General features: G+C 45.3%; 1 protein-coding gene and 1 non-coding gene across 2 annotated transcripts; both read left to right on the top strand.

The window, feature by feature from the left end:
* Positions 1 to 9,148: 9,148 nt before the first annotated feature.
* On the top strand, positions 9,149 to 17,019 carry RPL35 (ribosomal protein L35). Its single transcript, XM_056538061.1, has 4 exons — positions 9,149 to 9,289; positions 12,778 to 12,914; positions 14,896 to 14,977; positions 16,832 to 17,019. Exons 1-4 carry the CDS (start codon positions 9,287 to 9,289, stop codon positions 16,979 to 16,981), a joined length of 372 nt encoding a protein of 123 aa, XP_056394036.1. The 5' UTR covers positions 9,149 to 9,286; the 3' UTR covers positions 16,982 to 17,019.
* Positions 17,020 to 27,489: 10,470 nt separating this feature from the next.
* Positions 27,490 to 27,561, top strand: TRNAW-CCA (transfer RNA tryptophan (anticodon CCA)). The gene has a single exon. It is a non-coding gene; the product is annotated as a tRNA-Trp (tRNA).
* The last annotated feature ends 298 nt before the right edge of the window (positions 27,562 to 27,859 follow it).

Genomic DNA, 27,859 nt, shown 5'->3' with positions numbered 1-27,859 from the left:
ACAAGTATCCCTAGTCCACCAATGCCTCCTGTCTGCTACAGCTAACACTACCTCACCACTGTCTGCTGTCCGCTGGCTACAGTTATCACTAGTTCCCGCTGTGCACAATCACGTGGTTCAGAGGGTGGGCAACTCCCTACAGTTCTCATTGTTCAAGATAGTGCATGTAGAGCAATAACTGACCTTAACCACCTGGCTGGCAACATTTTAATAAAATCAAATTTTGAACCTTCTGCTGTATGGTGAATACTAAAACTCTTAACAGTCTGCCTCCTCCTGCTGTATGCTGGCTACTACTATTCACATAAGTCCACCATCACACTAGCTGCTACTACTTCCAGGCAAGCCTGGTCCGCCTGACAAAAATTTTATAAAACCAATTTTTGTACCTCCTGCTGGATGCAGGCTACTACTTTTTACCAGGCTGCCTCCTCCTGCTGTATGCTAGATACTACAGGACCCACTAGTCCACCACCACCCTTGCTGCTGCTACTTCCAGTCAGGCCTGGGCCGCCTAACAAAATTTTGATAAAATACATTTTGAAACATCCTGTTGTATTACAACTATTACCAGTGTGATGTCCCGGTACCGTATTGCATACCGTACCTAGTATGGTGGTCCCCAAAGTCAGAGTAACTACGCTCAGGTAGGTTTCCCCAGGTGGAACAGCCCCTAGTCGCCTCTTCTCTACTCTAATTCTATAATGTTAATACATGTACATACTTAGTAATAATGTATATTTAATATTATGTATAGTACTTACCTTGTTTAGCATCGCAGGACCTTCGGTCATGTGACTATGTTAATATCCTCTATGGTATGTTGGAGGACCTTTGGAGGTCCTTGGGTCACATGTTACCCATAATCCTTTGTAATGGTGATTGACACAAGTATTGGACCAATTAGCACTTGTCCAGCCCCTGCCCATATAAGGGAGCTGTAGCCAATTATCGCTCTCCTGGGTTGCTGCTCTCGTGGATGCCAGAATAGCAGGACGGATCTGCGCAACTTGCAAAGACACGCTAGGCCTGAAAACCTACCGGGCTCAGCGGAACTAAACCGTGAGTTCTAAACTACTCCCCGCTAAAGCTAGCGTGACTACTGGACTGCAACTAAATCCCCTAAATCCAGTGGAACAGCGCATATTATCCTAAAGACTCTAAATTGCTAAAGTCCCAACCTTTGTAAATCTCCAAAGAAAGTTTGCATATATAACAACTGTTCCGGTTATGAAGCTTGCATAAAATCTTCTGTAAAAGTTACAACTGTTTCAGCAAACTATGGACAAAAAGGAATTGGGGCTCAAAGGTCAAAGATAGTGGATCCCAATGGTAAGTATAAAATAGCAATGATTTATTGGTAAGTAAAATATATAGAATAGTATAATATATAGTGGTACCAGTGACTCACAGGGCCCTTGTGAAATAACGGTATTCACTGTTAGAATAATACAGAATTAATAGTAATAAATAATAAATGCGACCATCACAATAAAAATGTGCATATAGATGCAATATAACATGCAATAAAAATATAATAAAAATCAGTCCACCAAGGTAGTGACAGCTACCTAAAATCAAGAATAGTCCAAACAATATTCTAGCAGCAGTTGTGGATCACAATGTGCAAAGTCTGATAATGCTGGTCAGTAGCTAGCCGGGGTAACCCGTAGCAACAGTCTGCTAGCTTCTATTATGCAATAGCAATCAGTCATAGAATGTAGGAGAAGAAATGAATTGCCGACATAAATGCAATTGATAGATGACTACACTGTTTCAACTGAGTGGAACAGTAGCGCTTAGATAATGGAAAACGATACTTTGTATTCTCACCACTCCGGGGCTGCCACGATGTGTATAGCAGGGGACGTAGCGATCGCCTCCTGTTTCAGCAAACTCTCCGGTTGTGGACATTCCATCAGTATCTACCTCCCTATCGCTCTTGGGAAGAGTGGCGGTAGGACAAGCATTACTGAGGACCCCTCACCCTGGCGTCACGAATAGCAAGGGTTAACAAGCACCCTTTAGTCATCGCACAGCTACACTCCCCATACCCTACTCCCCCAGGCTATCACACCAGTCTGCCTCCTTCTACTGTACGCTGGATACTACAATTCAGCCACCTCCTGCTGTACACTGGCTACAGTTAAAGCTAGTTTCCACTTTGCGCAATCATGTGGCGGAGAGGTTGGGCACCTCCATGTAGTTGTCAGTGTGCAGCACAGTGCATGCCACAGCAGATACTTTGAGTAGTATCTATGGCCATAACTATTTTCATTACTAAAAATTTTAAAACATGGTTTTTCTTCTGTACAGACCTGTTGCCACTCCCAAACAGTGATAATTTGGGCATGCTTGGAAAAAGCCACTGTGTCTTCCAATACCTCTGTGTGCATTTTAACAACGGCAGACATCTACCGACAACCAGGGATACATTGTGCAGCTTTATTTTACTGTTAGGAAGGTTAAAAAAAGAATCTGAAAGAGTATTAAACAAGCTGTCACTTGGATTACCATGGATTAGCGCATGTCACCATAACTAAGCCTTATCACCACATTAAAACTAGTTGAATACATTCCTATCAGTGTTATACTGGGCTTTAGACTTGTTTAGACTCAGTAACAAGTGGGACACGTAGGGGACAGATCCAGGACGGTTGGGAGATATGATATAACATAGCAGTAGATTTGGCTGCATAGGTAATGGTTATTAAAAGGAAGTAGGACATAGTGCTATTTGAAAAAAAAATGCCTAGGCTGTTGGCAGAAGGAGAAATAAGAGAGCAACCTGGTAGCCAACCATCCATGATATCTGAATACAACTAGACCTCAGGTCAATCTATTGTATGAATTGATAAAACATAAGATGTTTGCTACGAATAGCAATAATGGATCTGCTATGCTGTCTTTTTCTGTCTATTATTCTGCTATGAAACTGTATTTCTGCTTATCAATTACTATAGCTCTTCTTGGCTGCTCAGCTCTGGCTTGTATAGAGTGGGGTTCCTGATTGGTTAGCCTCTCTGTATTCTTGGCTTTTGCAGCATGGTGACGATTATGGTGTATGCTCTGTTTCAGATCTAGGGAAAATCTAGAGAAAGATTATTAAAGTGTACGCCGTACCCTGGGCCTTTTTGCTCAGCATTTAGGCTCTTGGTCCATCCCAACCTGGCTCTTGGTCTAACACACCCTGGCTCTTGGTCTGTTGCACCCATGCTCCCATTCTGCCATACCCATGCTCTTGGTCTGCATTACCCATGGTCTTAGTCTGCACTTATGCTCTTGATGGGCAACAAATATTAACCAAACCCCCTAAAAAAATAGGATTTAGTTACAGTAATAAAATGTTACCTCCATTTTACCACTAAACACCCAGTATGCAAAAAGTTTTTACCAATCATATCAATAACATATTGCCAAAATTATTGGGCAATATTATGCCACCAATATTGCAGCATCCAAGCCCTTGGTCCACAGCACCAAGGCAATTGGTCTGAATCACCCAAGGTCTAGGTCCACAACACCCAGGCTCTTAGTCCACTGCACCCAGGGCTCTTGTCTGATGCACCCAGGCTCTTGGTCCGCTGCACCAGGATTTTCGTACGCTGTTTCCGAGCTGATCAGTGAAGTACAGGAGATCTGTGCCGTCCATCAGGCGTCTGTAAAAGGAAAAATCCTCAGAAAGCACAAGACGCCAGAAGAGATGTTACAGCTCCTCCCACTCTGTCATCCAGTACATTCCGTGCAAGAGACAATCAAATTTTGTATTACAAAAACTTTATTAACAACCATTCGATAGTCATAAACATACACACTGTAGGGCAATGCAGTGCAGGCTAAGAAACCGCATACAATAATTTATTTCAAATACCGTACATAGCATGACTGTACCCTATAAAAACACCAATGTAAATCTTGGAGCACCAAATAGCCTGTATAGTCATGAAATAATTCTTAGTGCCACCAGGGCTGGTAATCCAGTGCCTAAGGCGGCATCCTGCAGGTAGCAGCACTTTCTGACATAAACAAAATTAAAATGCAAACTCCCTCTCCACCAAGTCCACAGAGAGCTGCCTGTATAAGTAGCCGCCCCTTCTTCTGTCTGACATGATTCCTCACCTCAATGAGGGAAGTGCTAAGGGCATCCTGTAAGGTCTTTAAAGGGGTACTCCGCCCCTAGACATCTTATCCCTTATCAAAAGGGAACTTTGCTTTGTGCAGGATGAGCGATTCGGCGCCGGAGGCTCGTGACATCTTGGCCACGACCCCCTTGTGACGTCATGCGCCCCTCCCATAGACTTGCATTGAGGGGGCATGGCGTGATGTCATAAGGGAGCAAGGGTATGATGTCTCAAGTCTCCGGCGCTGCAGCTGGCGTTCTAAACGAACGCCGGGTGCAGCAGGGAGATCGCGGGGGGTCTCAGTGGACCCCCATGATCAGATATCTTATCCCCTATTCTTTGAATAGAGGATAAGATATCTAGGGGCAGAGTACACCTTTAAGGTAGAAGGGGGCTGGGAGGATGGGTGTTATTCCTTTAAGCTTTAGCTGTTTCCTTATCAGTGACTTTTATTTATTGCAGCAACAGGTCTGGGGTTTTAACCTGCAGATAGTGTAACAGTAGTCTCTGCAGTGGGGTGGTTTTAGGGTTAAATCCACTGACTTTTTGCTGTAATAAATAAATGTTGCTGATAAGGTGTGTCCATGCTGCAGATTTTGACCTCCCTAGTAAAGTAAATTAGGCAGCTTTTTGCTATGTAGCGAACTGCATAAAAAGAACACACACCCCCAGAACATTGTAAAATTGCTGTGTTTTTTTTCTTCTTCAAGAACTCCCCTCCAAATAATATTTTTTGTTCTGTTGTACATATTATGGTAAAATGAAAGGTGTCATTACAAAGTACAATTGCTCATGCATAACAAGCCATATATCTCATATGTGGCTGTGAATGAAAAAATTAAAGGGGTTGGGGCTTCTAGCTAATAGGGGGAGTCACCTACCTACTGGGTACATGTACCTAATTGGGGGGGGGGGGATTACCTATTTAACCACTGTAGGGCTTCTACCTACTAGGGGGAATAGCATAGCTCCTGGTGGCATTGATATAAAAGGGGGAATTATCCACTAACTGGTGGCATCTACCTAATGGTCGGAATTATCCACCTACTGGGGGCTTCTACCTAATGGGGAGAATTTTCTACCTACTGGTGGGGGCATCTACCTAATGAGGGGGAACTAACTACCCACCACCACCCAATCTGCTTACCCCTTCCCCTACACACTTACCTACTTACACTATGCAGGGCACCAACAGAGGTATGATTTGAGGGCAAAGAGAGTATGGTAAAGGTAAGGAATGTGATGGAGCCTAAGATGTTTGGCAAATTCTGTAAAGACAAGTCATGGTTGGAAGAATTCTTCATGCTGATTTAAGCCAGACTGACACGAAGAAGATGCCACCATGAGTCACTGGATGGAACTGCAGTGTAATCACTTATATGGTCTGCAGAGCCTGTGAAGAGCTGTGGTCACAGCTATATGGGCACTGTATGGGGAAATATTGGTCTGTATATAATGGTTTTTAGTTATCAGTGTGGTGGTATCATCCAGTCATTACGTGCTGGTTATGGTAGTAGTCTTGGCCTGGCACAATTATTTTTTCCCTTGTATAGTGTTGTAATTGGTGACATTGGTCTTTTGTAGTCTTTATTTCCTACCAGTATAATGGTTGTCATGTCGGACAAGGATAATTGTGGGCCTGAGCTTGCCTTTTGGGGTGACAAAATAGTATGGCCCCAACCACGGTGCCAGTCCATACTCTACTAAAGTGCAGGGGTGTAGCAATGTCCGATACAAATAAACAGACATTGTACAGAAGCAGGTCAGGACACAATGGGTTAACAGTCACAGAACTAGAAACAAGGCACAGGTAATATATAAACAGACAGATAATGAGAAGTCAGATGGGCAGAATGAAAACCTAGATAGCAAAGCAGTACCAATTCAGAAAACATAGGATAGTCTGGTCACTTAGCCAAGATAGAAAGCTCTAACACAGAAAGATTAGCCACGGACTGGTGAGCTAATATAGTCCACCTGAGAAGGGTCTGTGATTTTTGGCAAATGTCTCAAATCAGAGCCGCATCCCTGTTTAACCGGTTGCAGTCTAAGGATGAGCCGGTCCCCAGCTGATTCCTGTAGCTTAGGGCTGCCGTTAATAGCCGACATGCCGCGGGTGGCTATTAACCCTTTAGCGGCGTCTAAAGTGACATTTAGAACACCACCACCCCCCCCCCAGCAGCACAATAGCGGGTGGGGGGGGGTGTCGATCAACTGCTGAGGTAGCCGAATGGCTTACCTCTGTTTCTGTGCAGGCTGCTGCTTTGAGAATGATAAAGCCTGGCAGGACCAGGCTTTCTCAATCAAACGCAGAGCACACAGATTAATGTGGTTCTATGGAACCACATTGATCTGTATGAGGAATCTACTGATTCCTCCTAAAAGTCCCCTAAGGCGACTAAAATTGTGAAAGAAAAAGTTGAATAAAAAGTTTTAAAAAACACACATTAAACCCTTCCATATTAAAAGTTTAAATCACCCCCTTTTCCCAAATTCCATATAAAAAAATATGTAAACATAATAGAAATAAACATATGTGGTATCGCCGTGTGCGTAAATGTACAAACTATAAAAATATAATGTTAATTAAACTGCACAGTCAATGGCGTATGCACCAAAAAAAAATTCCAAAGTCCAAAATTGTGTTTTTTTTTGGTCACTTTGCATACCCTAAAAAAAATGTATAAAAAGTGATTTAAAAGTCCCATGTATATGGAAAAATAAAAAAGTTATAGGGGCCAGAAGATGACAATTTTAAACGTATACATTTTTCTGCATGTGGTTATGATTTTTTCCAGAAGTACGACAAAATCAAACCTATATAAGTAGGGTATCATTTTAATTGTATGGACCTACAGATTAAAGACAAAAATGTACTGCGTAGAAACAGAAGCCCCCAAAAGTTACAAAATGGCATTTTTTCTTCAATTTTCTCGCACAATGATTTTTTTTTTACGTTTCACCATAGATTTTTGGGTAAAATGACTGATGTCATTACAAAGTAGAATTGGTGGCGCAAAAAATAAGCCATCATATGGATTTTTAGATGCAAAATTGAAAGGGTTATGATTTTTAAAAGGTGAGGAGGAAAAAACGAAAGTACAAAAACGGAAAAACCCTCTGTCCCCAAGGAGTTAAGTAGACGGATTATAAAGATGAGGGATACCCACCTGGATGATCTCAGCAGGTTGGTGTGGGATCATGTGCCATAGTTTGCAAGACAAGGGTTGATAAATTTGGCATATATAAGCAAAAAAAAAAAAATCACTTTAAAACACCATTGTGTCTGTTTCCTCCTCTTCGACTTGTCTACCGAAAAAGTTGCGACTTTTTAAAAGTGCTCTCCAAAGGCAGGTTTATAAGCCAGGTCTGATCTGGTCTGGTGTAGATTTGCAGTGTTTTGAAAGAGTTTGTGTCTTTTCGTGCGACATTCGCACTTGATAAATCCATTACCACTTCAAAGTGAAAACTGAAAATGACTTTTGCAAGATAAGTTTTGCTGACAGCCAAAAGTAAAAAAAAAATAAAATAAAAAAAAAAGGTCTTTGGTGCACATGCAACATTTTATGCGCCAAATAAAATAAAATAAAAAAGCTCTATAAACAATTATAAATGTCCCCCATAATTGTTTCTAAAGAGTCAAGGAACAAGTCAGGGGGAGATTTATCAAAGGATTTAGACTGTTTTTCCTGTCTAAATTTGTCTCACAGAAAGTCGCAGTCTAAATATGTGCAACTTTTCTGCGACTTTTGCTTTAGAGGATTTTTAGAACATGATGCATGCAAGTCTATTTTAGACGGAAAAATGCATTGGTGCTGAATTTATCAATAGCGACTTTTCAGCGACAAATCGCATCGGCTGAAAGAACGCCGAAATGTCAGACCATGCTGGAGCAGGTTTAAATACAGTCTAAACCATAGATGCCAAAGTCTGTGCACAGAATTCATCAAGAGCTGTGCGCCTTTTGATAAATTTGGCGCACAATAGACCGGCCTAACCCTCTGTAGGTTGGTCTATATTGATGCGGAACATAGACAACTTTGATAAATCTCCCCGACTCACTGACTCATCAGTGCCCAGCCTAAACCCTTGGACCTAGAAAGCTGAATTTTTTAACAGGTGTTGTTTTTAAGACGTAGACGAGGAATAATAAAGGATTTTTCGAAATTCAACCCAAGGGGGTGAAAAAGGGGTTGAAAGTTTGTATGGAAGTCCGACATTTTTGAAGCTAGAAGCATGAAACGTTTTTAGGCTTACAATTAGAGATAAAGAAACACGTGTTTTAACGTTTTCTAAAATTCTACCCCTGAAGGGGTGAAACGGGGGTTCAAAGTTTGTATGAATTAACCCCTTGCCGCAGAACGCCGGGTATACCCGGAGCTGCGGCACGGGAGGGTTATGAAGAGAGCTCAGGTGCTGACCTCGCATCATACCCGCACGGTCCCGGCTGCTATCAGCACCCAGGACCCGTGGCCGTTCCGGCAGATGTCCGGCATTAACTCTTTAGATGCGGCGATCAGAGTTGAAAGAATTCGGGTTGTTTGGATGCCCGTAGACTTTAAGAAAGTAGATCTATGTTACCCCAAATTTTACGCGAGCGAAGCCATGGGCAAAAGCTGGTATGTATGTATATATATATATATATATATATATATAAGCAAAAAGAAAAATAGCCAGCACAACAACCTAATAGACGGGTGCACACTGCCATGGCAGATACAGAGTATACAAAAAGAAGATTGCAGCAGCACACATTGGTCAAAAATTAAGGCTCTTAGCGCACTTTTTTGATCAAAAACGTGTCCCCATCCACCACGGGGAGGTGGCCTCATTTAGGATGGGACCCTAGCACAAATTCTGAGATACCAACTCACCTCTGCTGGGCATATAGCTTCTGACTGGGGCTATACACACAAATAGATTATATAGATATACATACTTATAGTTATTATTATTCTTATTCTATTTTTATGGTCATTTTTGTTATCTGAAAAGGTCAGTGCAAAGTTCTACAAAATGAATGAACAGCGAACTGACTGCACGGACTGTACCATTACACCTTCACCGTGTTCCCCCTACAAATCAGCGCAGTGGAGCCGTCCATCACCCGGAAGAACTCTCCTCCCTGCTGACCCCTCCCTTTCCTCTGGCAGCCAGCGGCGACAATGGTGAGTTGTGCCCGATTGTCCGGTGTAATCCGGTGACATCCTCCGTTTCGGACCGTCTATTCGCGGTGTACGTTGTTGCTGTTGTAGTAGAGAGTATCAGGAATGTGTGCGGGGCTGTATGGCTTCTGAGGAGGGAAGGGCTGAGAGGATAAATGTGTATTTGTAATCTGCCCCCTCTCCCGATCACCTAGTGGTATGGTCTGCTGTACTGTAGTGAAACCTCTATAACTACCGTGTTGTATAATCGCGACCTGCTTTACGGCACTTCATAGTTACACGTTCTCCTTGGTTATGTGATTGAACAGTTCGCTGTATGCCCCCTTAAAGGCACAGTACACAAATCCTGGAGTTGTTCGTAGGGCTAACGTGTCTTGAGGGCCATAGAACATATGACACAGATAACCTAGTCGACATGTTTTCCTATAGCCCTTGGATTATCTACAGTGGTGTTTCCCAACTAGGGTGCCTCCAGCTGTTGCAAAACTACAACTTGCTGTCCAGGCATGCTGGGAGTTGGTAGTTTTGCAACAGCTGGAGGCTCACTGGTTGGGAAACATTGATCTACAGAAAAGTTGCTGAGTTGCCCATAGCAACCGATCAGATTGCTTCTTTAATTTTTTGAAAAGGCCTCAGTAAAAATGAAAGCAATCTGGTTGCTATGGGCAACTCAGCAATGTTTCCTCTGGACAGGTCTCCCCTACTGTCACCAAGATGTCTCCTGGGACATGTATAACAAGATCTCATCCCTATTTCTGCATGTAAAGAACCTGATGGCATTGACAATCCACAGTCAAGACTGTGTTTACCAAATGGTGTGCCTCCAGCTGTTGCAAAACTACAATTCCCAGCATGCCCGGACAGCCAAAGGCTGTCCGGGCATGCTGGGAGTTGTAGTTTTGCAACAGCTGGAGACAGTTTTTAAACCACTTTGCTAAGGGCCCATGCACACTACAATTTCACGCTGCCTACAATTGAGGTTAAGCTGTTGCGTAGTTTGTAATGGAAGTTAAAGGGGTACTCCAGTGAAAACCTTTTTTTCTTTAAGAAAGTTAAACATATTTGTAAATTACTTCTATTTAAAAAAATTAATCCTTGCAGCACTTATTAGCTGCTGAATGCTACAGAGGAAATTCATTCTTTTTGGAACACTGATGACATCACGAGCACAGTGCTCTCTGCTGACATCTCTGTCCATTTTAGCAACCGTGCATAGCAGATATATGCTAAGGGCAGCATGGTGGCTCAGTGGTTAGCACTGCTGCCTTGCAGTGCTGGGGACTTGGGTTCAAATCCCACTAAGGACAACAATAAATAAAGACTTTATTATTATAATAACGTCAGCAAAGAGCACTCTGCTTGTGATGTCATCAGAGAGCATTCCAAAAAGAAAAGAATTTCCTCTGTAGTATTCAGCAGCTAATAAGTACAGGAAGGATTAAGATTTTTTAATAGAAGTAATTTACAAATCTGTTTAACTTTCCGGAGCCAGTTGATTTAAAAGAAAAAAGGTTTTCACCGGAGTACCCCTTTAACCCCTACAATTGAGTACCATTGACCAATAGGTTTTTCTGGGTGGATTCTGCAAATGGAGTAAACGTGTTCATTCTTTAGGCAGAACCCAGGTCGGAAATATGTAGAAGCAGAATCTATTAGAAGTTGCTGCAAGTGGAACAATTGAGTGGAAAATCTGTAGTGTGCATGGGCCCTTAGGGTAAAGCTGGATTTTAAAGGGGTACTCCCGTGAAAACTTTTTTTTTATTTTTTATCAACTGGTGCCAGAAAGTTAAACAGATTTGTAAATTACTTCTATTAAAAAATCTTAATTCTTCTAGTACTTATTAGCGGCTGAATACTACAGAGGAAATTCTTTTCTTTTTGGAACACAGAGCTCTCTGCTGACATCATGACCACAGTGCTCTCTGCTGACATCTGTCCATTTTAGGAGTAGGAGAAAATCCCCATAGAAAACACATGCTGCTCTGGATAGTTCCTAAAATGGACAGAGATGTCAGCAGAGAGCACTGCTTGTGATGTCATCAGAGAGCTCTGAGTTCCAAAGGGAAAATAATTTCCTCTGTAGTATTCAGCAGCTAATAAGTACTGGAAAGATTAAGATTTTTTTTTAATAGAAGTAATTTACAAATCTGTTTAACTTTCTGGCACCAGTTGATTTAAAAGTTTTCCACTGGAGTACCCCTTTTAAAGGGGAATTTCTGGCAATTTTATTTTTCTTAAATATAAAAAACTTTGGCCATGCAGGTGATAAAGAGAAAGACAAACGGGTGTGGTGCTGTTTTTAGAAGAAACTATCTTTGGTTTTCTATTCCAAACTCCTTTTGGAGTGGTTCAATGAAACATAATGTATCCCATAACCAAAGGATAAGGGACATGTTATAGATTGCGGAGAATGCGCGCGCTGGGACCCCCAGCAATCTTCCCGAAGCAGCCATTTCGACCCCCCGCAGGAAGCCTCGCCCGACTCGCCCCCCCTTCATGTATCTCTATGGAATACATGGAGGGTGCATGTCAGCCGCTGCTCTGTGCGGGGTCAGCACACCCCCTTCCAGCAGACTGGTGGGGACCCCCCTGCGATCTGTAACTTATCCCCTATGCTTTTCACTACAGAACTCCTTTAATGTCGTTATTTACTCGATCCTGCTACTCTGCACTTCCAAGATGGGCAGCCAATCAGTGGCTGCAGCCATGTCCCGCCTCCACCACTGATTGGCTGAGCAGACAACTGCACGTGTGTACCTGTACCCGGAAGTGCAACACTTTAACATCCCAAAAGGGGATCCTGTTCTTATACAGTTGTCCCTCAAGTTACAATATTAATTGGTTCCAGGACGACCATTGTATGCTGAAACCATAACTCTATGGAAACCTGGTAATTGGTTCTGAAGCCGCCAAAATGTCAACCAAAAATAGGAAAAAAGTGAGGATTAAAGAAAAATTAAGTACATTTAACGAATATAGATAAAGCAAATCCTTCCATGTTAAAGTAATAAAGACCTGCTGGGAGCTGTAATCACTGTCTATGTAGAGGACAGGAACTTCTTCAGGGTCCTGTACAGTACACGCAATGTCCTAAAAAAGTTATATGGAGTCGCCCTCACCTGGTGTCCAAAGGAGCAGCTAACCCTGGTACAGGTAAAGTGTACAGAACATGTAATACCTCCCTGTACTGTAGGGGGCGCTACCAGACTGGAATTCAGTGCATACACTTCAGTAATACAGGGGTTTTACCAGTGAATGTCCAATCTGATTGGTTGGTTCTTCCAGCCATTGACAGGTATCACAGATCTGGACTGTCTGTAGTATTGTATGTTGAGTCTGGTTTCAAGTTACAATGGACCAAAAAAGACCAATGTATGTTGAGACCATTGTAAGTTGAGGGATCACTGTATTGTCGTAGCCATAATCTGTAGAATAAGAGATCTGCTCTGCATCATAACAGGTTGTTAATCTGCTCTCTGACTTTTTAACAGGCAAAAATCAAGGCCCGAGACCTGCGTGGTAAGAAGAAGGAAGAGCTTCTGAAGCAGCTGGATGACCTCAAAGTAGAACTTTCACAGCTAAGAGTAGCAAAGGTGACAGGAGGTGCTGCTTCTAAGCTGTCAAAGATGTGAGTATATGAAAGCGCTGCCTCCTGCACAAGATATACCATATGCAAGCCTTACCTCTGTTACATTGGGGGGGGGTCTCCTGTCCCGCCTGGTGAAGCAGCCACCCCACCCAGGCAGAGAACATAGGGGGAGATTTATCAAAACCTGTGCAGAGGAAAACTTGCCCAGTTGCCCATAGCAACCAATCAGCTTGCTTCTTTCATTTTTATGAAGGCCTGTGAAAAAATGAAAGAAGCGATCTGATTGGTTGCTATGGGCAACTGGGCAAGTTTTCCTCTGCACAGGTTTTGATAAATCTCCCCCATAGAGGGGTGTGTGTGTGTGAGCCATTGGCTGTGGTTGGCTGTATGGGCATGTTGGGAGTTGTATTTTTGCAACATCTGGAGGTCCGCACGTTGGAGCCCACTGTTCTATCTTATTTATAAAACCAAGCGGCTCCTATGAGCCACATGAGATCTGCACCTCTTAAATAGGTGTCTATAAAGGTGAGATGGCATTTGCACTACTTTCTTGATGTAGAAAATTATGGTGCACATAGTCTGGCTGGGGGGGGGGGGAGCACTCTGTTTCTGGGAACAATAATAATCTCTTTATATTGGTAAACTAACTATTAGATGAAATTTTATGTATAATATGAATGTACATTAGGGATCGATTATCGGTTTGGCTGATATCGGCCGATATTCACGATTTTGGACATTATCGTATCGGCAATTACCTTGCTGATATGCCGATAATGCCCGGCCAGAGACGACCGCCGCTGCCCCATTGCCTCCTCATCCTCTGGCCACATACCGCCACCTCTGCCCCATCGCCTCCTCATCCTCTGCCCCATCGTCTCCCCCATCACCGGTGTTATAATTACCTGTTCCCGGGAGCCGCACTACTTCGGGCTCCTGCGGCGTCCTGTGCTGCGCAATGACGAGTGACGTCCTCAACGCGATGTCACCGTCAGTGCGCACAGTGACAGCTCAGGACGTCGCTGGAGCCAGAAGTATCGTGGACCCCGAGAACAGGTAATTAAACTACGGGGATGGGGGAGGCAATGGGGCAGCAGTGGTGGTTGGACTAGAGGACCCCAGGACAGGCAGGGGGAGAGAAGCGGGTGGTGGCGGTGGTCTCTGGCTCCGAAAAACCAGCTGCAGTTCATTGATTTAAAGCGCCCGCTTTAAATCATTGATCTTCAGAATATTGCAAAGAGAATATGGAAAAAAAAACGGCAACTCACCATGTATACTTCTTCTGACTTCTCTATTGAAATAGATACTCACATAAAATACCAAGGGGGGGGGGGGGGGCATGTGCAGGGTGTACCACAGGCGACAAGGCCGGATGAAGTACTAACTTGGTACAAAGCGGAGCTTGTCGTCTGTGGTACCCCCTTTACATGCCTGTCCCCGACCCCCCCCCCCCCCCCCTCCCCTTGGTATTTTATGCGAGTATCTATTTCAATAAAGAAGTCGGAAGAAGTATACATGGCGAGTTGCCGGTTTTTCCATATTCTCTTTGCAATATTCTGACGATTCCACTGTGAAGTTAACCAGAGCACCACCATACACCCGCACCTAGCAGTATAGATCTACCTCCACCCACCTCCGAACATCCTCGTAGTGCCGGACTGCTTAACTTATATTAAATTATTGATCTGCAGCAGCTTCTGCCCTGCCGGGGGGGAGTGAAATAGCCGATAACTTATACCGATATCCCGCTATAAGTTATCGGCCTGAAAGGTACCATATTATCTGTATCGGCCTTAAAAAAAAAAATCAGTGTCGGTTGATCCCTAATGTACATCCCTCCAAATCCACTGTCTATGCCGGGGTTTCCCAACCATGCTGGGAGTTGTAGTTTAGCTACACATGGAGACACTGGACACGTGAAATAAAATATGTTGCCTGCTGTGCGTTCCGTGTCTTAATGTACATGTAAGGTCAATATATTGTTCGATTCATTTATTGTCTGTCTTTGTGTTTCCCTCAGCCGTGTAGTCCGCAAGTCTATTGCCAGAGTGCTGACTGTGATCAATCAGACCCAAAAAGAAAACTTAAGGAAGTTCTACAAAGTGAGTAGTTTGAGCTTCTTTTATAGGATGTGCCTCGTATAGAAAACATTGACTTTTTTTATTCCTCCAAGTATCTCCTTGGCTACAAAAAGCTGAATTTTTGTCTTGCTGTTCTGGTTGAGATGTCAAAATGGAAATTCGAGATTTTGTTACAGTGACGGGTGTATCAGAGATGTCACTTACAGATTTGGTTCTTATGCATGCTCTGAAATATGGGCATGATTGGATGGACCGCTGATCCGGCCCTTTTAACCCCTTGAGTGCTATGGTCCGGCAACACAGCATGTTTAAAGGGCCCGGCTCTGGTCAGACAATAGAAATGCTCTGCAGTCAGTCCTAGAACCCCAGGGATGATGGCAAAGTTTCCATTTTTTTTTCTGCCAATTTTTGGAAAACTGCCGCAGCAGTTATTGAGCCAAAGTCAGAAGTGGATCCATAAGGGAGAAGTGTAAGTCCTTCCTTTATATGTCCTATTCCTTTAGAACAGTGGTCCCCAAACTGTGGCCCTCCAGTTGTTGCAAAACTACAACTCCCAGCATGCCTGGACAGCCAACGGCTGTCCAGGCATGCTGGGAATTGTAGTTTTGCAACATCTGGAGGGCCACAGTTTGGGGGCCACTGCTTTAGAATATACTTCTGGCTTTGGCTCAAAAACTGCCCCCAAAAAAAGTGGAAACTTAGCCTTAGATTAGAAGGACCCCAGGGATGTAGTGAAGCCCTAGCAGCAGCCTGTGTCCTAGTGACATGGTGTAGAAGTATGAAATAGTTATACAATTGTAATCCCTTACTGGGAGAGAGAAATTTTATAGCATATATGACATAAAATAAAAAAAAACACAACACATTAGGTAACCAGATGTATTTTAAAGAATTGAACAGGCTATTTAAGGTGAACCATATAAAAAATACACTAAAAGTAAAATTTCTTCTGCATAAACAAGGCCTCATACAGACACATCAATACATCAGGCAAAAGCTAAAAAAAAAAGCTGATCGATCACTAGGGGCTAGTAAAAACCTATGGAACCTCACACTATAGATTTCTAAAGGTGAAACTTGAAAAACTAGAATATTGTGCAAAAGTTCATTTATTTCAGTAATTCAACTTGTCTGCGGAAGGAAGCATGAAGTGCTCCAAAATCTCCTGGTAGACGGATGCGTTGTCCCTGGACCTATTGAAGCAGAGTGACCAACACCAGCAGATGACATGGCCCCCAAATCATATCATATATTGGGGATTTGGGGCTTTCATGACCTATAAGCCATAATCATCACAATTATGACAAATCACAGCTTGAACTATCTTGCTTTACATGTAATGAGTCTCATATGTTTCACCTTTAATGTTGCATTACTGAAATAAATTAACTCTAGCACGATATTCAAATTTTTCGAGTTTCGCCTGTACACCTCAGATATGTGGGCTAGATGTGATGCATGAGGTGAACACATCCCAAAGGACAATATTAGACTCACTGTAACTCAATTACTTTATTTTTGAAAAGATGAGACTTTACAATTCACTGTTGTTGTATATGGAAGTGTTCCATTTCAGTCACAGTCCATATTATAAACCTAATTATAATCCTGCAAGACAATCACCCAGCACTGGGCTCTATGAGTGGCAGCAGTGTGAATACGTTCTTGCTATAGTAACTTTCACCAGGCAGCTGATGGCCTGCCGAGGGCTGGTTTTGCTTCCTGGTGGATACATGTTGTTACCCTTTGGTGGTTTAGGGTAAACTCTTCAGCACTAAATCTGTATCCTGCCCTTACAAAACCAATGGAGTTGATCTTTAATCTTAAGGTGCTACTTCAGGATTGTCAGCCCTAATCAATGCACTTTCTTAACAGGGTAAGAAGTACAAGCCTTTGGATCTGAGGCCAAAGAAGACCAGGGCCCTGAGGCGCAGGCTGAACAAGCACGAGGAGTCTCTGAGGACTAGGAAGCAACAGAGACGAGAACGTCTGTACGCGGTGCGCAAGTTTGCTGTCAAGGCATAAGTCTCATGTACTGAATAAACTCTTGTTTGGGTAAATTATCTGGAGTCTCTTTATTGCTTAATTATAGCTTGAAAGGGCATTTTCCGACCTCTCTTTATGCCTTCTTCTCTCTGACTATAGACAATTTTCATTTTTACCAAGAATGGGGGGGGGTAAGGTGTTCATATAAGCTGTGATTGATAATAGTCTGACTCTCTACTTTTGAAGAATAAATTAACCTCTGATCTCCTTCCTTGACCCCAGTGTATGATACTGGCAGTATTGTCTGTTTAATGCTTTCTTGCACACTAACATATTAGTGCATCAAGTCTTAGAAAGTTAGGGCCTGGTAAACCAGTATATTGTATGGTAAAGACTTTGTGAGACAAGCTATTAGAAAAATAGAGAAGCATTATTTTAGTTTTGGGTGATATTTAGTTGATGCAACCTCAGCTTTTTCCAGCAGAACACTTATAAGAAATCTGACAAGTGTTTGAACTTTTTGCCACTTGTGACCTTGTTTTCTGTCGGGGGGGGGGGGGGGGGGGGGGGGGTGAGTAAGATATTGGGTTGTGAAAACCTCAGGTATTACCTTGGTGTCAAGTAGCCCCAGCTAGAAAAATGACACCTTTTTTACTCATGGCTAATAATGCAAACTAAAATTGTCCAGAATTTTGTATTTTTGGTCACCTCATGAAATAAAATGGTAGCATAAGTGTGCCATCTACTCCCAAGATGGTAGCAATAAAAAACTACAGCCCTTACACAGTTTTGTAGAAAGAAAAAGTTATGGCAATGCGATAAAACAAAAAAAAATTATAAAACATAGCCTAACCTATAGAATAAAATTATGTTTAGCATTAGATCTGTTTACTGATTCAGTTATGATAAAAGGACTTAAGCATAAAACCCTTAAAGGGGTACTCCGGTGCTTACACATCATATCCCCTACCCAAAGGATAGGGGATAAGATGCCTGATCGCAGGAGTCCCGCCGCTGGGGACCCCCGTGATCTTGCACGCGGCACCCCGTTTGTAATCAGTCCCCGGAGCGTGTTCGCTCCGTGTCTGATTACGGATGACCACAGGGCAGGTGGCGTGTCACGTCATGCTCCGCCCCTCAATGCAAGCCTATGGGAGGGGGCGTGATAGCTGTCACGCCCCCTCCCATAAGCATGCATTGAGGGGCGGAGCGTGACGTCACACACTGCCCGCCCTGTGGTCGCCCGTAATCGGACCCAGAGCGAACACGCTCCGGGGACTGATTACAAATGGGGTGCCGCGTGCAAGATTACGGGGGTCCCCAGCGGCGGGACTTCAATGATCAGGCATCTTATCCCCTATCCTTTGGATAGGGGATAAGATGTCTAAGCACCGGAGTACCCCTTTAAGGACCCCATTCAAAGTCAGAGACCTGTTGGTGTCTGGTCTCACAACCTCTGCCCAGCCCTTTTTATCACTGTGAGTAATAGGCCTGCGATATAGCGATTTGGCCCTTCGCAAATTCTTGCAATTAGCTAGCTGGAAGGAGAAACAGAGGGCTGCACAGGAGCCAACAGTTGGAACGCGGCAGCAGATCCTAAGCTCCCGTGCGGTTTGGCCCCTACATTCTGCAGCCTGCTGTTTGTTCTCCTAGCAGTGCCTAGCACTGGGAGGTGACTTAATCCCTCCACGATTGGCCACCGTATGTATACAGTGCAGCCGTGTGTCTGGTCTATGAAGCGAGCTGAGATCGCTTCATGCTAGCTAATGCCGGACATCAACTATCAAGTTGTCCGGCATTAACCATTTAGACACCGCTATCAAAGTTGGTTGCAGCGTCTGAAATGCCAAAAACAAGTGGCGGTAGCTCAGTGGAGCTGACACCTGCAGCAAAAAACGGGTCCTGATCTGCTGAGGACAGGTGGAGGTTACCTACCTTCCTGTCTTATCTAATCTGCGCTCTAATAATGCAGGCAGCCTGTACTGGTGGAATGCCAATAACACTGATCAATGATGTGCTGTAGGATCCTATGGCGTAGCATTGATCAGTGTTTGCAATCCCAAGATTGCGAGTAGTAGTTCCCATGGCAGTATATTCCAAACAGTGCGCCTCCAGCTGTTGCAGAACTCCCAGCATGTCCAGACAGCCTTTGGTGTTGTAGTCATGCAACAGCTGGAGACATGGTTTGGAAAACACTGCCCTATGGGAGACAAAAATATTGTAAAGATAAGTGGTTAAGCCGATCCCCCCCCCCCTAATAAAAATCACCCCCTTTTTCCCCATTTTTAAATAAAATGCTGGGGGCGTGGCTTGCTATGTGAGAGAGATGGTCGCAGGACTGCTGAGCTCTGCTACCACAGCTGCATAACCAGGATTACTGCCACCATATGGGAGCAAGATGTTAGGACAGAGCCGTACATCGAGGGGGACTGTCCCTGCCACCAGAGATCCTGATTTCCAACTATGTTAGCCTGCTACAGGGGCTCACAGAAATGGCCCGGCTGCCGAAGCTTCTGCCCACTCGCCTCCCGCCACGCACTGGTGCCCGGCCAGCTGCAGGGAAAGAGACTGCCGTCCCTGCTGGATCTCCCGACCCGGACACCTATACCCAGGGAACCTTCAAGACTGGCCAGCCGTAGAGTGATGAGAGAGGGACCCTGCTTCCACCAGTGGCTCTGCACCGATCTCCAGCCCCTGAGATGCTGCATAACAGCAGTGGCAGGTCCCTCCAGTCCTGCATCCACAGCTCTCCTCCCCAGTAAGTCCTGGGGGATGGATGATGGAGCTAGCTCATCAACGCTAGCTTCTGCCCCAATCAATGAGGTACGTGCTCGGAGGGACCCTAGACTGCACACGAATAGCTGAGGAGCTGCCTCCCTCTCATCCAGGCACTGCAGATAGGGCCCAGTCCCTCCCCTCAGAACATCCCCTCTATCTTCAGAAGCTCAGCAGGCGCTCCCTGCCTCCAACTCTTCTCTGAGAGTGAAGCTGCCCGAGGGGGAGAGAGTTTGGGGCACGGAGACATCCGCTGGGATGCTATTTGATGAGGATCAGCACTCGTCACCCATGTGTTCCTAATGAGTTAGTCTGCTGCTGTGACTGACTCCACCATGAGAGCCCGCTTGCCCCAGAAACCTACCGTTTCTTCACCTGATATTCGTCATACTTCCTAGCCTGATGAGAGTGATCCCCTCTCCTTTCTTCCATCTCTGGCCCAGGCAGTCGCCCTCCTCCCGACTAAGTCTGACATGTCCACCATGGCTCTGGATATGAAACACGCCTGGCGCCAGGACATCCAGCCGGTCAAAAAAGACGTAGCAGACCTGCAAGGCAGAGTGTGGGCCCTAGAGGACTCCCAGGTTTCTGTTCTGGACTCTCTGCAAGACGTGAAATCTACCATAAGTGCCCAGTCTTCCACACAACAAGCACCACACATCTGGATGATGTTGATAACAGGTGCCTCCGGACCGGAACAATATATGCACCCGCAGCCTGCCTGAAGCAACTCGCACACAGGACTTGCTCCCTACGGTCACTGGGATCTTTAACATGCTCCTTGGTCGTCCCCCTGATACCCATCTTGAGAATGACCGGGCACTGAGGGGGCCAAGTTGTGACCCTGCCTGACCGAGAGATGTCATTTGTCGAGTTCACCGTTATGTTCTGAAGGAACAGATTATGCTGAAAGTGAGACAGCGGGGTGACGTGGACTTTAGTGCTACTCTTCAATTGTACCCGGATGTCAAGGCGCACCTTCCGCCAAAGAGCCCTTCTGCGACCTCTTCTCCATGTACTTCAAGACCACAATATGCCTTATCGCTGCGGCTTCCCCTTTGCCCTACGTGTCACAGCTGGTGACTCCGTGCCTGGAGACTTGCCACTCTTCCGTTCTATACTCAGCCTTCCATCCCCCCTCCCCCTCCCATGTCATTACCGGAATGAACTGAGTTCCTGGAAAAACCCTATGCCCCCCTTCTGTTTCCAGAGCTTCACAGCGGACCCCCGCCAGACGCCCTAACCCTGGTTGCCCGCTGCCTCAAACGGCAAAGATGATCAAGTCATCACTCTGCTGACCACATGCCAGGACCCTAGCTGGCTGGACTTTGCCTTGACTGTGATGCATACATTGCTAATGTTCTATCCTGGACTACTCCTGTTAGTGCTTTGAGACAGTCCTGAGCCACCTCCTGTCTTGTGTTTTTGCCCCTCTCCATACTCCTTGTTTCGTAGTTTCCCCTTGATTCTACATACTTCCTTCCCCCACCAATTATATTGTTTGGCTCCGTGATGGACCCTAGCTGATACTTAGTCGAGGCCGTGGGCCGACCCAAGTGTCCTTCCTTACTGGCCAGGCATATGCAATATCTTCAACTTTGTCACTTTGTGGAGACCGTGGGCCAGAATCTACGCTAAGCTAGACCTCTCCTTCCTTTCCAGGAGATGTGTGCTTCCTCCTCCCCACCTGCCCGGGCAGTTTTCCAGATTTATGTTATTCTCTTAGATGAGGCTGCTCAGAGTCCTCCAGCTCTTGTGGTGGCTTGGGAGGGGGAACTGCGCTCTACTTTCGCTGTGACAGATTGGTCCGCCCCTTCCTCCTGTGCCACAAGATGTCATTATCATGCAGGGCGCAGGAGACTAATTATAAAATCCTCTCTAGGTGGTACCAGGTGCCAGCCGTGTTACACTGAATGTACCCGACTGTCTCCGACCTGTGCTGGCGCTGCAGGGGGGGCCCCGAGGTACTATGTCCCATATTTGGTGGTTGTGTCCACCTCTCCTCTCTTTCTAGTCGGTAGTTGTGTCACGTACAGCGACCGTCTCTGGCGTGTCTTACCCCAATGATCCTAAGGTACTCTTGTTGTCAATCCTTACCGGTGTCTAGGAGGACGCCCTCTAGGATTCTGTCTCACTTCTTCTTGATGGCCGCTAGGGCTGTGATACCTAGATGCTGGAAAGACACACTCCCCCCCGACGGTCTCTGACTGGTACAGGGAGATCCTCTTCATCTGCTGCATGGAGGAGTTGATGGTGGACTCCTCTGGCAGTAATGCCAAATATACTGCTATCTGGCAGCTGAGGCTGGCCTTTGTTGAAACCCCGCTGTATAGAACAGATTAGAACTCATGTCACTGTGATGGACCTCTTCTCTGACCCACTAAATTTACTACTGTTTGATCAACTATGATGACCGGTGTTGGTGAATGGACGCTGTTGTGACTGGAGGAACACAGATTTGTTTTTCTGATTAAAGTTTTGACCTTTCCTTTCCCTCAATTCCTTTTTAGTTTTCCTTATCTCAGTTCCCTTCCTCTGTACCCTTCCCTTACTCCCTCACTCGCATTTATCCCCCGCTCCTTCTATACTCTTCTTCAGTGCCTTTCTTTTCCTGGCTCCTATACTGCTGGATGATTTTCGTGTACGGTGTCAGACTTACGTCTCAGCCACTTATCTGAGCCGCAGGATGGCTGGTTACGTATTCTACTCATGTTTCAAATGTATCTACCTTACTCTGAAGTTCCACTACCTTACACTGGATGTGTTTCCCCCTATGGTTTGTATTTCCCTGTTTTTATGCAATAAACTTCTCTCGCAAAATTAAACATACATGGTATCGCCACATGAGTAAATATCTGACCTATTATAATCTAACATTAAGAAATCAGCACAGTCAATGGCGTAATGTAAAAAAAATATACCGTATTTATCGACGTATAAAATTTCTAGCCTAAAATCTATGTGCGTGTTATACGCCGATACACCCCCAGGAAAGGCAGGGGGAGAGAGGCCGTCGCTGCCCGCTTCTCCCCCCCTGCCTTTCCTGGGGTCTAGAGCCCTGCTGCCGGCCCTTTTCTCCCCCTGGCTATCGGCGCCACTGCCCGTTCTGTCCCCCTGACTATCGGTGCCGGCGCCCCATTGCCGGCGCCGATAGCCAGGGGAAGAGAAAGGGCAGCGGCACCCATTGCCGGCGCCGCTGCCCCGTTGCCTCCCCCCATCCCCGGTGGCATAATTACCTGGGTCGGGTCCGCGCTGCTGCAGGCCTCCGGCGCGCGTCCCCGGCGTCGTTGCTATGCGCTGCACTGCGCGGCGCATGACGTCAGTGCGCCGCGCCGTGCATAGCAACGACGCAGGGGACGCACGCCGAAGGCCTGCAGCAGCGCGGACCCGACCAAGGTAATTATGCCACCGCGGGGATGGGGGGAGGCAACGGGGCAGCGGCGCCGGCAATGGGTGCCCCTTCTCTCTCCCTGGCTGTCGGCGCCGCTTCTTTCCCCCTGGCTATCGGCGCCAGCACCGATAGTCAGGGGGACAGAACGGGCAGCGGCGCCGATAGCCAGGGGGAGAGAAGGGCTGGCAGCAGGGCTCTAGACCCCAGGAAAGGCAGGGGGAGAGAAGCGGGCAGCGAAGGCCTCTCTCCCCCTGCCTTTCCTGGGGGTGTATCGGGGTATACACGCGCACACACGCACCCTCATTTTACCATGGATATTTGGGTAAAAAACTTTTTTTACCCAAATATCCTTGGTAAAATGAGGGTGCGTGTTATAGGCCGGTGCGTGGTATACCCCGATAAATACGGTAAATACAAAGTAACAGGATTGCAAATTTTTGGGGTCAGAAGAGGACAATTTTAGTCATATTCATTTTTTGATTTTGATTTTTACAAAAATGTTATTATTATGTAGTACGGTAATTTAAAACAGCAGAATAAAGATAACTGAGAACATTTATCACAGTTAGTGTAGGTGCACTGATTTTATACACAGGTCTTGATGGTGTAGTTTGAGTGTACAAGCACCAAATGTATTAAAGGGGTATTTTGGGCAAAAATATTTTATCCCCTATCCAAAGGATAGGGGATAAGGTGCCTGATCGCGGGGGGCCCACTGCTGAGATCCCCCACGATCTCCCTGTAGCACCTGCATTCTATGCGGGTGCTGAATTTCCAGTTTCAGAAACCTCCAGTTTTCCGGGACTGGGGACGTGACGTCACGCCACCCATAGACATGAATGGAGGGGGCGTGTCGTGACTTCACGTCCCCAGTCCCTGAAAACTGGAGGTTTCCGAAACTGGAGATTCAGCACCCGCATAGTCTCAGCAGCGGGCCCCCCGCGATCAGACACCTTATCCCCTATCCTTTGGATAGGGGATAAAATATTTTTGCCCAAAATACCCCTTTAATACATTTGGTGCTTGTACACTCCAACTACACCATCAAGACCTGTGTATAAAATCAGTGCACCTACACTAACTGTGATAAATGTTCTCAGTTATCTTTATTCTGCTGTACTACATAATAATAAAATTTTTGTCAAAATCAAAAAATGAATAAGACTAAAATTGTCCTGTTCTGAAATTTTCAGAACTTTAGAAAACCACTTTGTATGACCCCCTCCCCCCATTTTATGTAGGCTATATGAAATAAGGGGATTAGACATAAAATTGGAGGGATTTCACCATTTGTTTTATTATATCGCAATTGAATATTGATATCGCAATATTTAACTCATAATCACTATGGAACATTCTCCCCAAATCGTGCAGCCCTAGTGTGTAATGGAGCTCCACAACACTGATGTGAATATAGCCCTTAGTATGATTACCTCAATACTCATAGGGGGAGATTAATCCAAACCTGTGTAGAGGAAGAGCGGTGCAGTTGCCCATAGCAACCAATCAGATCGCTTCTTTCATTTTTCACAGAAGCAATGAGAAGCAAATGAGAAGCAATCTGGTTGCTATGGGCAACTGCACCACTCTTCCTCTACACAGGTTTGGATTAATCTCCCCCATAAAGTTATTAACATGGTTTTACCACATAAAATGTGGCATAAAAATAATACACACCCCAGATATTTCCGTTTATTTATTTTATACCTCTCTTTTAGAGATGAGCGAACTTACACTAAATTCGATTCGTCACGAACTTCTCGGCTCGGCAGTTGATGACTTTTCCTGCGTAAATTAGTTCAGCTTTCAGGTGCTCCGGTGGGCTGGAAAAGGTGGATACATTCCTAGGAAAGAGTCTCCTAGGACCGTATCCACTTTTTCCAGCCCACAGGAGCATCGGAAAGCTGAACTAATTTATGCAGGAAAAATCATCAACTGCCGAGCCGAGAAGTTCGTGACGAATCGAATTTACTGTAAGTTCGCTCATCTCTACTCTCTTTATATACAGTGGTCCCTCAACATACGATGGTAATCCGTTCCAAACGGACCATCGTTTGTTGAAACCATCGTATGTTGAGGGATCCGTGCAATGTAAAGTATCGGACAGTGGTCTACAACCTGCGGACCTCCAGATGTTGCAAAACTTGCAAAGCCAACGGCTGTCCGGGCATGCTGGGAGTTGTAGTTTTGCAACATCTGGAGGTCCACAGGTTGAAGACCACTGTTAGAAGAAGTTGTACTACCCTGTCTCCGCCGCTCCGGACCGTCACCGCTGCCCGGGATGTCGCCATCCATCGCTGTCGCCACGTCCCCGAGGTGTCCCCGACGCTCCGGCAAGGCCTCTGCTTCCCCGGCATCCTCGCTCTCCGTCGCAACCATCACGTCGCTACGCACGCCGCTCCTATTGGATGACGGGACGGCGTGATGACGACGATGGAGAGCGCCGATGATGCAGGGGATCCCGAAGAGGACGCACCGGAGCCCCGAGGACAGGTAAGTGATCGTCAGCGGACCACACGGGGCACCGTAAACAGCTATCCGGTGGCAGCTGAAGCAGTCTGCACTGCCGGATAGCCATTTATGCGATGGCCTCGACATACAAAAGCATCGTATGTTGATGCTGCCTTCAACATGCGATGGCCTCTCATCGCATGTTGAAATTATCATATGTCGGGGCCATCGTAGGTCGAGGGGGTCACTGTAGTCCCAGATTTATTAAACTGAGTAAGAAAAAAGTGGAGAGATTTTCCCACAGCGACCAATCACAGCTCAGCTAACAAGCTGTGGTAAAGTGAAAGCAGAGCTGTGATTGGTCGCTGTGGGGAAAATCACTCGACTTTTTCTCTCACACAGTTTGCTAAATGTGGGCCATAGTGTTTACAGGACATTGGATGGTAAAATGAAGGGTGCTCAAATGGTAGAGCCAAAAACAAGCCCTCGTACAGCTCCGTCAATGGAAGAATAGGTTAGAAGCCTACATAGTTAGTACGGTCGAAAAAAGACATATGTCCATCAAGTTCAACCAGGGAATTAAGGGGTAGGGGTGTGGCGCGATATTGGGGAAGGGATGGGATTTTATATTTCTTCATAAGCATTAATATTATTTTGTTCCATAAATGTATCTAATCCTGTTTTAAAGCTGTTAATTGTTCCTACTGTGACCAGTTCCTGAGGTAGACCGTTCCATAAATTCACAGTCCTCACGGTAAAGAAGGCGTGTCGCCCCTTGAGACTAAACTTTTTCTTCTCCAGACGGAGGGAGTGCCCCCTCGTCCTTTGGGGGGGTTTAACCTGGAACAGTTTTTCTCCATATTTTTTGTATGGGCCATTAATATACTTATATACATTTATCATATCCCCCTCTTAGACGTCTCTTCTCAAGACTAAACAATTGTAACTCCTTTAATCGCTCCTCATAGCTAAGATGTTCCATGCCCCATATTAGTTTAGTCGCGCGTCTCTGCACCCTTTCCAGCTCCGCAGTGTCCCTTTTATGGACAGGTGCCCAAAACTGAACAGCATATTCCAGGTGAGGCCGTACCAATGCTTTATAAAGGGGGAGTATTATGTCCCTGTCCCTTGAGTCCATGCCTCTTTTGATACATGACAATATCCTGCCAGCTTTGGAAGCAGCTGCCTGACATTGCATGCTATTCTGTAGTCTGTGATCTACAAGTACACCCAGATCCTCCTAGAAGTGCCGTCACTAAGGGATCAAGCGCATGACTAAATACAATCTCTGGTAATAATCTGGGATACAGTGATCAGGCAAAGGTTATATCTGCAAGATCCTGTATACAACAAAATAAAATAAAAAAAATAATTGAAGCAATATACATGAATGCCCCTATTAGAGATGAGGGAACTTACAGTAAATTCGATTCGTCACGAACTTCTCGGCTCGGCAGTTGATGACTTATCCTGCGTAAAATAGTTCAGCTTTCAGGGGCTCCGGTGGGCTGGAAAAGGTGGATACAGTCCTAGGAGACTCTTTCCTAGGACTGTATCCACCTTTTCCAGCCCACCGGAGCACCTGAAAGCTAAACTAATTTATGTAGGAAAAGTCATCAACTGCCGAGCCGAGAAGTTCGTGACGAATCGAATTTACTGTAAGTTCGCTCATCTCTAGCCCCTATGAGTGAATATCGCTGTAGGTCCAGCAATAGAAATTAAGAATTCTGCGCACATTTTATTACCAGAATGGAATTACTGCTAATAAAAAAACAAAACTGACTGTCATTGTAAATTAGCGAATATGTCATTGTAAATTAGCGAAACTTACAGAATATAAAACAGGTAGTGATTCTACATGCAGCCACAAGATGGCAGATGTAGTACGAAAAAAACACCCAAACTGTAGATGGGTCAGGACTTGCAAGTTGACCTCGTGGCGCAACGGTAGCGCGTCTGACTCCAGATCAGAAGGTTGCGTGTTCAAATCACGTCGGGGTCAGTAGTTCTTTTCCTCTTTGCTTGAGTACAAAAACGTTGCTCTTAACCTGCTAATTTTAGCCAATTCTCAGTCCTTCTTCAAAGAAGCGTATCGCTGGCTTTCATGTCATTTTTACGGACATATGGGGGGTTTATCAATTTTGCCTGTTGACAGTTTCTTTTTACCCCTCTTTTTTACACTTTGGTTTTCGTGGACAGGCACCAAATTTATCATTTGGTGTAAGTTGTTAGTAATTTTGGCTCAAATGTTGAAATCAGCTGTTCCCAGCGCCTTTAACACAGAACTTACCGCCACAGAG

This window comes from Hyla sarda, chromosome 9 (assembly GCF_029499605.1).
Source record: "Hyla sarda isolate aHylSar1 chromosome 9, aHylSar1.hap1, whole genome shotgun sequence".
NCBI classification, from domain to species: domain Eukaryota; kingdom Metazoa; phylum Chordata; class Amphibia; order Anura; family Hylidae; genus Hyla; species Hyla sarda.
The sequence above is the reverse complement of the archived record's forward strand: the minus strand, read 5'-3'. Positions and strand labels throughout refer to the sequence as shown.